The sequence below is a fragment of the Hemicordylus capensis genome, chromosome 2, assembly GCF_027244095.1.
Source record: "Hemicordylus capensis ecotype Gifberg chromosome 2, rHemCap1.1.pri, whole genome shotgun sequence".
NCBI lineage: Eukaryota > Metazoa > Chordata > Lepidosauria > Squamata > Cordylidae > Hemicordylus > Hemicordylus capensis.
Window position 1 is genome coordinate 219,899,124 of NC_069658.1, and position 13,816 is coordinate 219,912,939.

Genomic DNA, 13,816 nt, shown 5'->3' on the forward strand with positions numbered 1-13,816 from the left:
CCTCCAAAACACCGAGACCAGGGGGCAGGGGTCCTTCCATGTCCCAGCCCCATCATACCTTGAGAACTAGGAGGGATGCTATGCTGGGCTGAGTAGGGACAGCTGCTCTCCCCCTGCTAAACAGAAGTGGCATATATAATATTGGCCCAGGGGTTAATATTATAGATGTCCATGTTATATGTTAACTATTCATTGCATGAAGACAGAGCCAGGTTGTTCCTCACAGGAATTGAGCCACTTCTCTCCCCCGACCCCCATCACCCCCACGAGTGTACCCCATGCCACCCTCCTCCCTTTTCCTTGGGCTGCCACCAAATCCGCCCCTCTTCCCCAGCCTAAGCCTGGCTGAGGTGGGAAGAGGGGAAGCCGGTGAGGTTGTGGGGGGGAGGCATCCATTCTCTGGGGCCTCTGAGAGCCATGGCTGAGCCTTCTGGGGCGGATTTCAGATATCAACGAGTGCGAGGAGGAGCCCAACATCTGCCTCTTTGGGACCTGCACCAACACGCCCGGGACCTTCCAGTGCATCTGCCCACCGGGATTCGTGCTCTCCGACAATGGCCGGCGCTGCTTTGGTAAGTGCCGCCCCGGGAAGGCTGGCCTCGGGCAGGGGCCAGTCAGCCCCACTGATTCCAGCCCCTGCTGGGCAACCCGGAGAAGTGGCAAGGCCTATTCGTGTGTGCCTGGGCCATTGCCCCTCAGGGATGTGGCCTGAGGTGTCCTTGGGATCCGAGGAGGGCCAGAAAGCTGGGGAGGGGTCTGGAAACCAAGGGTTGAAGGAGCTGGGTGTGTTTAGCCCAGAGGGAGGTCGGAGAGCCGTCTCCAAATGTCCGAAGGGCAGCTCACATAGAAGAAGGTGCTGACCTGTTATCGGTTGGTCCTGAGTACTCGGACCAATGAGAAGGAAGCAAATTTAGGCTAGGCATTAGGAGAAGTTTCCTGACTGCAGGAATTGTTGGACAGTGGAACTGCCTGCCTCACGCAGTGGTCGGCTCTCCGTGGCTGGGGATTTTCAAGCAGAGTCTAGAGAGCCGCCTGTCAGGAATGTTGTAGCAGATGCCTGCATGGAGCAGGGGGTTGGACTAGAAGACCTCCAAGGTCCCTTTCCAGCTCTTAACGTTCTATGATCCTGTGACCTCACTTGGCCCTCCTGCATGTCCACAGGTACCGTACCACAGGTACTCTTCACCCTGGTTGTCCCCCTGATAGTCTCACTTACAATCCCCATGTTGCCCTGCCTCCCCTCAACCCTGGCTGGACTTGGAAGGCCACCTTTTTCTCAGGGCTTTGCTCAGGACATTTCTGTCAGCCCTCTTCCTCCTTCTCCTCCAGGTCTTGTTCAAACCTTCATGGGTGAACTCTTCTCATAGGAACATAGGAAGCTGCCATATACTGAGTCAGACCACTGGTCTATCTGGCTCAGTATTGTCTACATAGACTGGCAGCAGCTTCTCCAAGATTGCAGGCAGGAGTCTCTCTCAGCCCTATCTTGGAGTTGCCAGGGAGGGAACGTGGAACCAAGATGCTCTTTCCAGAGCGGCCCCATCCCCTGAGGGGAATATCTTACAGTGCTCACACACATGTCCCATTCAAATGCAAACCAGGGTGGACCCTGCTTAGCTAAGGGGACAGGTCATGCTTGCTACCACAAGACCAGCTCTCCTCTCCCTCAGGCCCTGCTGAACAGGGCTTCTACCTAAGAATGTTGAAAGAGCCCTGCTGGTTCCAGGGTGGGAACCGTCTCCTCAATATCCTGTTTCCAACAGTGGACAGCTAGAAGCTTCCCAGCAGTCCAGAAGCAGAGTGTAAAGGAAATAATCCATCCTGCCTCTCTCTGCCACAGTGGTACTGAGTGGTATACTTCCTCTAGACCAGGGGTCTCCAACAGTGGCTAACAATGTCCAGATGTTGGCTAACAATTCTCATCATCCTTGGCTACTGACCCATTGTGTCTGGGGATGATGGGAGTTGTAGTCCAACATCAGATTGGGGGCTGCAATTGGAGACCCCTGGTCTAGAGACTTGGGCTACCAGTGCTCACGACGACGACGACGACGACTACTACTACTACTACTTATAGAGCATATTGGGATGAAAAAGTTCTCAACACAGTTTACATAGAAAAAAGAAGAAGAATGTGGTGGTTCTCTGTCCTCCAAGGGCTCACAGTCTAAGAAGAAACACAAGAGAGACGCCAGGAACAGCCACTGGAGGAACGCTGTGCTGGGGCTGGAGAGGGCCAGTTGCTCTCCCCCTGCCACATGTCAGAGAATCACCACTTTGCAAGGGGCCTCTTTGCCTCGCTAGCAGGGGGTAACAAACAAGAGGCTCACACACAAGCGTTATTTCTTTAACGTATTTGTATACTGCCCAAAACGCAAGTCTCTGGGCGGTTGACAACGAAACCCCTCCCCTCCCCTCCCAAACGCTGTGGCCAGGGGGCGGGGGTCCTTCCAAGCCCCAGCCCCATCAGGCCTTGACATCTTCTCCCTCCTCCCCACCCCCTCGCAGACACACGCCAGAGTTTCTGCTTCACCCGCTTTGACAACGGGAAGTGCTCCGTGCCCAAGGCCTTCAACACCACCAAGGCCCGGTGCTGCTGCAGCAAGATGCCTGGAGAAGGCTGGGGGGACCCCTGTGAGCTCTGCCCCCAGGAGGGCAACGGTGAGTCAGCGGGGGGGGGAGAGCCTGGGGGCGGGCTGGTTTGCAAGGCAGCGGAAATGGAGTGGGGCAGTGGGGGGGCAGGGTGGAGGCAAAGGGGGCAAAAAGAGCTTCCAGCTCCATGTCTTTGCCAATGTGCTGGAATTTTTCGTAGGGAGCAGCCTTATACCCAGTCAGACCATGGATCCATCTAGTTCAGTATTGTCCACTCTGACTGGCAGCAACTCTCCAAAGTTTCAGGCAGGAGTCTTTCCTGGTCCTACCTGGAGATGCTGCCAGGGACTGAACCTGGGACCTCAGGTGCTCTTCCTTTGAGCTGTGGCCCCATCCCTTAAGGGGAATATCTTGACAGTATCCCATACAAATTCAAACCAAGGTGGAACCTGCTTAGCAAAGGACTACAACTTCCATCATCCCCAGCTGGTGATGATGGGGATCCAAGGTTGGGAACTCCTTGCTTACTCCAAGAGGCAGTGGCTCTCTGGCAGAGAGAGGATTTTCCCAGACCTGGCAGCTGAATTTTTTCCACTGGAGATGTTGTGGCTATAACCAAGACTTCTGCAGATGCTCTGGAGCCAGGGCCCCTCTGGCCATCAGCAGAAAAGCACACAGCTGTCGGCTTTTGCTCATGAACGGGGGAAGCTGCTTCCAACGGAGTCAGCCCCTTAGTCCAACCAGCTCAGTATTTTCTGCACTGGCCGGCAGGGGTCTTTTCCGCCTGGAGATGCTGTCAGGGGCTGAACGTAGGACTTACTGCATGCAGAGCAGTTGCTCTGTCCTCGAGGCATGAATGCTGCAAATGAACTTAGGAAGTAGCCTTAAATTGGACCTTGGTCCTTGTAGGCCTGTACTGTCTGTATTAATTGCAGAAGCTCTCCAGGAATCTTTCTGTCTGGAGATTCTAGGGAAAGAACCTGAGATCTTCTACATGCAAAGCCCGTGCTCTGCCACTGCACTATAGATCCTCTTGATGGACCTAGGAAGCTGCCTCCTACTGAGTCAGACCCTTGGTCCCTCTAGTTCAGTCCTGTTTACCCTGACTGGTAGCAGCACTCTAGGGCTTCAGACGGGGATCTTTCCCAGCTCTACCTGGAGATGCTGCCTGGGAATGAACCTCCCTTCATTATATATAATCCCATAATATTTATCATTGCCAGCTCTCGGTAGGGTTTTTCTTTTTCTTTTTTTTCAACAATTTATTTTATAAAGCAGTTTATAAATAAAGCCATGCTTTATTGTACTTTATTTTATTGTATTATAAACAAAGGCGTGCGGTCTCATTCTTAACCCCCTCCACAGTTGCCTTCCAGGAGCTGTGCCCATATGGTCACGGAGCCATCCCTGGACCTGGAGATACACGAGAAGGTGAGTGCTTTCCCCAGCGCAGGAAGTCTTGCTTCGTAGTGCGACACACGATGACGTTCCACTAGCAGGGAGAGCCTGGGGTCACGTTAGGTGTGCGAGAAAAGTCTCTTGCCTGGAGATGCGCAAGCAACATTTCAGAGAAAATTACAGAGCCTGGACCACTTTTCTACATACGGTCATCCCTCTACAGCCACGAAGGTTCTCTTCCAGCAAAACCCCATGATTAAGAACATAAGAACAGCCCTGCTGGATCAAGCCCAAGGCCCATCTAGTCCAGTATCCTGTTTCACACAGTGGCCCACCAGATGCCTCTGGGAAGCCCTCTCTCCTGCTCTTGCTCCCCTGCAACTGATTTTCAGAGGCATTCTGCCTCTGAGGTTGGAGGTGGCCTATAGCCCTCCGACTAGTAGCCGTTAATAGACCTCTCTTCCGTGAAGTTATCCAAACCCCTCTTAAAGCCATCCAGGATGTTGGCTGTCACCAAATTCGCAGTTGGCGAGCCATTAAAATGAATGGGAAACCAGGTTCGGGGAACTGAGATTTTATTTTTATTTTATTTTTATTTATTGTGGGAAAAGACCAAAAAATCAAAAGTTTTTAAAATTGGCAAGAATCCCCCAAAATCCCCTAATATCACCAAGAATCGCCCAGAGGAATGAGCAGATTGAACCTCTGAAATTCTTTTGATCCCACCCCCAAATCACTCAAAGGCAATTTAAATTGCGAGGAGTAGGCAAGGCATGAGTGGATTGAACCCCTGAACCCACCAAAATTGCTAACCCTTCACCAAAAAAATCATTTTAAAAATCTAGCCAACCGCGGATACTTTGGTCGCAGTTGACGAGAACGGACACAATTTCCCGTTCGTGGATACTCAGAACCGCAGTTGGTAAAACGGCGGTTCGTGAGGGATGGCTGTACATCATTTTCCTTGCCTTATCTTATCTCTAATGGCTACTTTCCCCTTAAGGGATGGGAAGGGAAGGAGCAGGGATAATTAGCTGCCGAAGAAACCTAAGACAGGCAGCTCTCCAGTTCAGGAAATCTTTGTCCAATCAGCTGCCCAACACACAAGGAGAAGCGGATGCACGCCAGCCCCCCATCTCACCTGGTGCTCTGCCCCCCACCCACCCCCACATATTCACATTGCCTGAGGGTGGCGGCAAAACATTTGAATAAGCTCAACTGCATGGTTAAGATACTGCTTTGTTGTAAAAATATAATAATATGATACATTTAATAAAGTAATACATTTAACGTGTATTGTTAAAATACTACTTTAACCGTGTATTTTCGCTGCATGCTTTAACTGCTCCTTAAAATTTATTAAAGCCCTTCCTGCTATAAAAAGGGGTACCGAAGGTGGAGTACAGTCAAAACACAACTGCAGCAATATAGAAAGGAGAAGCAAAGATTCAGAAGCAGGATAAAAAGCCCGACCTTGCAGGGGCAACATAAAGTGCATTCATGATGTTTGCTCGGGATCAGAGAAGTCACTCATCCCCACACTTTCCCCTTCTTCTTGTGTATTGTTGATTTTGTCTGTGTGCATATTGGTGTCCGTAGCTGCTTGCAGATTGGAATAGTATTACATATTACATGCAATGGGTGTAGGAGCAAGGCAGTGTGGATCACATAGGCAAGGGCGGCCCTTTCATGAGGCGAGGCGAGGCAGTCGCCTCCGGCGGCAGATTATTGGGCAGGAAGATGCCCCTACTGCTGCCATCATTGGGGCAGCTCTGTGAGGCCAATCTGGCCCTTGCAAGCTTTCCAAAGCGTACCTCGCCTCACATTCCTTGCAAAGCTGGCAAGAAGCATGAGGAGAGACGAGGAGGCTGCTGGCAACCTACCCTCCTCCCTGCCCCCTGTGCCACCTTCAACGTTTGCAAGGGTTAGTTTTGAAAGGGGGCTGCCATGGGGCAAGGCAACATTTGGGGCCTTGCCTCAAGCCCTGCAGTGCCCAGGGCCATCCCCTGCACATAGGTGTGGGAGATCAGAAAGGTGGGGGTGTCATTCATTCGACATTGTTAGTATGCCGCCTACTACTACTACAAATATTTATATACCGCTTTTCAAAAAAATTTCTCAAAGTGGTGTCCATAGAAAAATAAATAAATAATAAAGGTGGTTCCCTGTCCCCAAAGGGCTCACATAGGCTGGATATTATTATTTCTTGTTTACACAGTCAGACAGGTGTTATTGACTGGTTGGATTTATCCAGACATTGAGTCCTTCCCAAGGACCTGGGATGGCCGAATTTTATTGTCAATCTTGTTACGGTTATAGGTATCGTCGCAGAATATAGGCTGTTCCCAGTAAAGCTGCTTTTTGTAGTTGGCTGATGGTGATATCTGTGGCCCCTATGGTGTTGAGGTGCTCTTCAAGGTCTTTTGGAACTGCACCCAGGGCGCCAATGACCACTGGGATTATTTTGGTCTTTTTCTGCCACAGCCTTTCAATTTCAATTTGTAGATCTTTGTATTTGGTGATTTTTTCTATTTCTTTTTCTACTATTCTGGTATCCCCTGGTATTGCTATGTCGATTATTTTGACTTGTTTTTCTTTCTTCTCGACTACAGTGATATCTGGTGTATTGTGTGGCAGATGTTTGTCTGTTTGTAGTCGGAAGTCCCATAATATTTTTACATCTTCATTTTCTTCAACTTTTTCAATTTTATGGTCCCACCAATGTTTGGCTACAGGTAGCTTGTATTTTTTGCAGATGTTCCAGTGTATCATCCCTGCTACCTTGTCATGCCTTTGTTTGTAGTCAGTCTGTGCGATCTTTTTACAACAGCTGATGAGGTGGTCCACTATTTCATCTGCTTCTTTACAAAGGCGGCACTTGCTGTTTGTTGTGGATTTTTCTACTTTTGCTCTTATTGCATTTGTTCTTAGTGTCTGTTCTTGTGCAGCCAGTATTAAACCCTCTCTTTCTTTCTTCAAGTTGCCATTCTTAAGCCATTGCCAGGTCTTGGTGATGTCTGATTTTCCACTTATATTGTGTAAATATTGACCATGCAGTGGCTTATTTCTCAATTTTTCTGCTCAGTTCTTGACTTGTTCTTTCTTGTAGGCCTGTTTTGTTTCATTGGTGTTGAATAGTTTCTCGTTCTTGACCATTTGAAGTGCATCTTCTTCACTGTCCCTTATATATTCTTCAAGGCCTCTTTTCTCCTCCTCTACTGTTTGATGGACTTGCAGCATTCCTCTTCCACCTGAGCTGCGAGGGAGGTATAGCCTATCGATATCACTGTGGAGGTGCAGAGCATGATTGATGGTCATGATTTTCCTGGTCTTACAATCTAGCGTCTCTAGCTCTGCCTCGGTCCAGTCTATTATCCCTGCAGTGTATCTGATAACAGGTATAGCCCAGGTGTTTATGGCTTATATGGTGTTCCCGCCATTGAGTTTGGACTTGAGGATTTTTCTAACTCTCCTGATGTATTCACTTCCAATTTTTCTTTTAACTTCAGTGTGTGCGATGTTATCAGCCTGGAGAATGCCCAAGTATTTGTAATGTTCTTTCTCTTCCAGGTTCTTGATCTTGCTTCCATTGGGCAGTTCTATTCCTTCTGTTTTTCTTATTTTCCCTCTGTTCGTTATTAATGCAGCACACTTGTCTAGTCCAAACTCCATTAATTATTAATAAATTATTGTTGTTGTTGTTGTTGTTGTTGTTGTTGATTTGATTTCTATACTGCCCTTCCAAAAATGACTCAGGGCAGTTTACACAGAGAATGAATAAGTAAGTAAGATGGATCCCTGTCCCTAAAGGGCTCACAATCTAAAAGAAAAACATAAGATAGACACCAGCAACAGTCACTGGAGGTACTGTGCTGGGGGTGGATATGGCTGGTTGCTCTCCTCCTGCTCAAAAAAAGGGAATCACCACTTTGAAAGTCGCCTCTTTACTCAGTTAGCAGGGGGGTTTCATATAGCTGCTGGGAAACCCCTTTATTTTGCAGCCTGTACCCATGAGGTGGTTCTGGAACATTAAACAACCTCCCATCAAGACCCGCTTTCAGAAAAGCACAATATTTATTTTGCATCCATTTGCCGCGCCTTTGTGATCTTTCCGGCTTCCCTTCCAGATGTGAACGAATGCTCCGAGAACCCTGGCATCTGCATCAACGGGGCGTGCATTAACACGGACGGGTCGTTCCGCTGCGAGTGCCCCTTCGGGTACAACCTCGACTTCACCGGAGTGCATTGCGTGGGTGAGCGGGGGGGCAGTTTCGGTTGAATAAGCAAAAACTACCACGTTGTTTGAAGAGAAAAGGCCCTCCGTAGTAGTTTTTTAAAAAAACAAACATTCCATATCGCAGCAGCACACCAGAACAAAATTAGCTCCCAATACTCAACCCCGTCCAATTTAGAACCGATCGATCGGCACAGGTGTGGTAGATTAATTTCCCAATTGAAGCCTGCAGCCATACAAGCTCAGAGGGCAACCCCAGAAGTCCTCACTCGGCCCTCTCTCCTCCTTCTGCCCACACCAGACACAGACGAGTGCTCCATTGGGAACCCCTGCGGGAACGGGACGTGCAGCAACGTGGTCGGCGGCTTCGAGTGCGCGTGCGACGAGGGATTCGAGCCGGGCCCCATGATGACCTGCGAAGGTAATGGGGCTAGTGTTGCCGTTTCGGCCGCGGGGGCCCAGCTCCAGCCCCCTTGCCCAGCTACCACCCACACAACAGCACCCACCAGATGCAGTGCTTTGAACAAACCCCAGCTGCGGCCAGATTCTCCTTTCTCCAACAGAGCCTTCCTTCTGCTTCTTCTGCGGGCCAGCGTTGATGGGGAGCATCTGGCCCCCTTTATCCCTGGCGGGACTAAATCCTCCATCGTGAAGCATCTTTAAAAACGTCCAAAGCGTGGCAGTGAATGCACACACAGCCTCTCTAGTTCCTGACACGGCTGTGTCTATAGAAGAGCCTCTGTCTAGTCCACCATCCTGGCTGACACGCTGACTAAATTTACAAGAAGCAGTCTTGTGTAAATTTATTTTATTTATTTATTTATTTATTTATTTATTTATTTATTTGACTTTTCTGATATACCGTCGAATTGGGGGAGGGAGTGTTCTAAAGAAGAGGGGCAGCCACAGAGAAGGCCCTCCTATTGGCCCAGGCACCACGCACTACACCAGGGCCTGGGACACTAAGGAGGGCCAGCTGAGAAGACCTCACAGGCCAGGATACAACCGGCCGAGAGAGGCGATCCCGGAGATATACAGAATTTAGTATATCTTTTTGAGTAATTCCCGAGTAGTACCATTGGGTAACTTAGTCTGGATGCCAGCCACTGTTTGTAACGGATGCCTTCTGGAAGCCCATGAACAGGGCAGTAAGCAAACAACCCTCCTGTGTTCCTTGCCTCCAGCACTTGGTACTCAGTGGTAGACTGCCTCTGATCATGGAGGTTGCATTAACAACAATGGCTAACAACCGAAGAGGAGCCTGCTGGATCAAACCTAAAGGTCCATCAAGCCCAGCATCCTGTGTCCAGCCACGGTCAACCAGATGCTTCCGGGAAGACAGGATGCTGGACTGGATGGGCCTTGGCCTGATCCAGCAGGGCTTTCTTATGAAGGCCACAAGCAGGGTTTGAAGGCCATAGCCTTCCCCTCTTCTTTGTTCTGAGTCATCAGGAGGAGATTGCTCCTGTGCATGGAGGTTCCATCTAGCTATTGTGACTGCTAGCAATTGATAAACCTCCATAAAAAGTGGCCAGATGGCCCAAGCCAAATGCCCACCTCCAGGAACCCTAAGCAGGGCAAAGGCAGAAGCACTTCCATCCTCTTTGCCAGCTAGCAACTCATCTTTTCTGCTGATAGATAGATAGATAGTCATGCTGCTTTTGAGTCATATTTATGTTTAATATTGTACTGTAGGTTTTTTTCTGGATTATTCCCACTTTTCAATGTCCTCTGCCTTGTGAAATTATTATATTGTAAAGGTAGTGTATATAATAGGTAAATTAAATAACTCACATTCACTGCCCCTGTACATGCAGTGTCCACTTAGCTCGTAGAGCTAACAATGGCTGCTAAGCCCAACCCCATGAAGGATGGGCTTAAGCCACTGTGTGGCCGCCCTCAAGGCTCAGCAGGACAGGACAGCTCTCACATTTCTTACTCCCCATCTGCCAGATATCAACGAGTGTGCCCTGAACCCGCTGCTCTGTGCCTTTCGATGCATCAACACCCTCGGCTCTTATGATTGCACCTGCCCATCTGGGTACACCCTGCGGGATGACCGGAGAATGTGCAAAGGTAAGAATTCTCCGCAAGGTGGCTAAACCAAAGTGTGCCTGTCTGTCTGCTTGCCCCTTCCTTCCTTCCTTTCTTCCTAGTCTGCATATCTGTATCCCATCAAGCTGAATCCTGCATTTGTTTGTCTGTGGGCCTGTTCATCCATCCATTCAGCCATCATGGTAGTATTAACAACAGAATTCCCATTTTAAAAAATCCTAGTAAAATATTATACATGGAAATTACCACAAATCCAGAGATGATAACTGAGTCATCAATTAAAAACACTCCATCTACACACACCCAAAGGCCTGGAGAACAATAAAGTGTTTTTATGAGCCTCCAAAAGGTCTAGCAGAATTGGCCTGGCACCCGGCAAGCCTCTCTGGGCAGGCAGTTCCTCAGCCAAGGCTTTTTTCTGCTGCCACCACAAAAAAGGCCCCGCACCTTGCCTAGCTTCAGAAAGGCAAATGCCTCAAAGGAATGCAACTGTTGAATATCTTGGGGTACGTGGGGGTTCAAGTGGGGAAAGGTGTCCTGTGTGGTATTTTCCATGTTCCTGTGAGTCCTTTTCCCTTGAAAGGCTACCTTGAAAGTGAAACAGACAGGAAGCGAACATGTTGAAACTCTCATCCTCAAAAGGGACAGGTGCCATCTGGCATTATGCAAAGGCACAGCGGATCTGGAACTCGCATCTCCCCTTACCTGGTGGTGCCTCAGGACATGAAATGCAATCCTTCTCCGTCCCCCTCTCATTCTCCCTGGTTTTGAAAAGGAAGAGGAGAATGAATCAGGGGGGAAGAGTGAAGGAGAGAGGAGTGATAAGCTAGAGTGTCTCCCAACAAAGAGCTTCCTAGGAGACACTGCCCACCACTTGCCTCTCCTCCACACTTCCTCTTCTGCTCCATTCTTTTCTTCCTTTTTAAATCTAGCGACCATGGGGAGAGGCAATACAGTGGCAGGTGTGTTACGAGGGGGATTTGGGGGTGTTACCCCACCCCTCTGGGATCAGAAGGGGTGTTTTAAAACAGGCAGTTTGATCCAAGACAAGGAAGGGACACAGCAGGGAACAGATAATATATTTTATTGATTACAGAGTGAACATGCAGGGCATTTCCATGTGACACGGAACACTTAAGATGAAATACATGTCTGGGTGCTACTGGTTAACCTTCACTTTTAATTACCTGGCTAATCAAATGAACACATATATGGTTGAATCTATATGCTGACTACATGTGTCTATACTGTGAACACTCTATAGGAGGAGGGAGAGAGTGGGAAATTGTAGCAAGGAGAAGACGTGGCACGTAATATCTGAGAAACATGGAACTCACAACAAGCCCAGGGAGGACTGGGGTTGGCCAGAGGGCCAGAGAGAAGTGCAAGGCATGTGCAGAGTGACACTAAGTAGAGGGTTACAATGGGGGTCAGACTAGATGACCACATGAGGAACCCAACCAGCTGGCAGTGCATTCCCAAGCAAGTCCGGGGGGAGAGAGCAAGCTGAGCCCCTCTGGACTTCCAGGGGGGCAGCAGGATGTACTTAAGGCAGGGACCCAACTACCTTCGGGCCCCTGGTCCAGGAAGGTCTGAAGAGGGGGAACAGGGAAGGAGGCAAAAAGAAAAGACGGAGCAAACAACATAAGGGAAGCAGAGAGTGGCAGACCGAGCCCAAACAAGTTCAGATACAGAGAGAGAGTTGGGGTCAGTCCAGGAACCAAAGGAGGGAGTAGGACAAACATGCAGAGCTGGTCTTGTGGTAGCGAGCATGACTTGTCCGCTTAGCTAAGCAGGGTCCACCCTGGTTGCATATGAATGGGAGACAACATGCATGAGCACTGTAAGATATTCCCTTCAGGGGATGGAGCCACTCTGGGAAGAGCAGAAGGTTCCAAGTTCCCTCCCTGGCAGCATCTCCAGGATAGGGCTGAGAGAGATTCCTGCCTGCAACCTTGGAGAAGCCGCTGCCAGTCTGTGAAGACAATACTGAGCTAGATGGACCAATGGTCTGACTCAGTATAAGGCAGATTCCTATGTTCCTAACACTGGGCAGTCAAGGCAGAGTGGATCAGACAGACTAGAAGAACACATGGCAGGGTGGGGGGCAGACTAGTAGACCGAGCTACCCTGAACAGAGCCAAGACTGGCTGAGGCCATCTGGATTTCCAGAAGGCCAGTGGAGCAAAGTTGGGGAGAAAAAGGGGATGAGGGGCCAACAGAGACAAATCACAGACAACAGAGGGCCAAGGGAAACCAGTGGATGAAGACAAGGACAGAAGAGACTCACACACATTGGGAAGGAAGACACAGCAGCCCCAGTCCTTGGGGGGCGGGGGAGTTGGGGGGAGAAAGAATCAGGGAGTCAGGCACTAAGACACCCGAAAAGACTCAGGCACAAAATCCAGACTGGTCCCGCTGGACTTCCGAGGAAGGGAGCAGGCCAATTTGAGAGAGAGGCCTGAACAGACTTGAGAAAAGCTAGACAGGGGAAAGCGGGAGGCGGCGGGGGTGGGGGGTAGGGATGTGCAAACCGGCTTGAGGCCGAGCTGGTTTGCCATCGAAACGGGCTGGCTTGAGGGCTCACCCTCGAGCTGGACCAGGCCCGGTTCAGCTCGACCTCAAGCCAAACCCCCCTAGACAGCTCAGAGCCATTTTACAAGTTCTGTTTGTGGGGGAAAATCTTTTACATTAAACACTCATTGCTGGGTCTGGGTTGTTAGCAGCGGCCGCAGGGGGCAGGGTCTGCCATCTCCCCCTCCCCCCGCTGGCCTTCTCCCTTTCTAAAAAGGGCTGGTCTGGCCTATTTCCAGGCCGTTCCAGCCCTTCCTCCGGTGGCAGCGGCCATTTTGGAGGCCGCCGCGCATGCCCAATGGGCCTCTGCAAGGCCAGGTCATGCACAAAACCGAACATGCCGGGTTTGGTTCAAGTCCAGTCCGGACTCAAATCAAACTGGGCAACCTGCTTTTGTGCACACCCCTAGCGGGGGGTTGGCTCCTTACTCCTGTGCCTAGGATGTGGCTTGGCTTTCTGGCCATAGTTTGACTTTGGGGGCTTGTAAATGGAGTTGAAGCATTCCTTTCTGGGTTGAGGTGGCCCAGAAATAGGTGCTCCCAGGCTTGCCAGATAAGCGCCAGGGGGTTGAAGGGAGAGCCATTTTCAGTTTAAAGTGAGTTTAACGTTCAGCGAAGATGCTTGGCAGAACAATCAGGGGTCCACTGAGGTTTAAAGAAATATTGCTCCAAGGTGGCTGGCAGGGGGAATCTGCCTACTTGAGGAAATTCCTGGCCCTAACCCAGCTGCCACCACAAAAAAGACCCTGTTCCCCCCTGCACAGGGTGTCTTGGGAAAGAAAAACAGCAAACTCCCGGAGATGTAAAAAGGGCAGGACGATGATGCATCTCCTAACATAACTTTCTGTCGGATGACAATGGCATGGAATCTCAAACCCAAGGGCAGGTCCAGAAAGCAAGAGAGTGGTGAACTTGTGGGACCCCCTTTTATAGGACAAAAACCATGTGCCTGGAAAATTCCAGG

At 49.8% G+C, this 13,816-nt stretch overlaps 1 protein-coding gene across 2 annotated transcripts in view; it reads left to right on the top strand.

Annotated features, from left to right (window-relative positions):
* Positions 1–13,816, top strand: part of FBN3 (fibrillin 3) — a 235,163-nt gene that overhangs the window by 189,717 nt on the left and 31,630 nt on the right. For both annotated transcript variants that reach the window (XM_053298377.1, XM_053298378.1), the window contains exons 50-55: positions 447–572; positions 2,509–2,661; positions 3,958–4,023; positions 8,118–8,243; positions 8,526–8,645; positions 10,178–10,300. In XM_053298377.1, the coding sequence (XP_053154352.1) occupies positions 447–572; positions 2,509–2,661; positions 3,958–4,023; positions 8,118–8,243; positions 8,526–8,645; positions 10,178–10,300 (714 nt within the window). The remainder of the gene's footprint in view (positions 1–446; positions 573–2,508; positions 2,662–3,957; positions 4,024–8,117; positions 8,244–8,525; positions 8,646–10,177; positions 10,301–13,816) is intronic.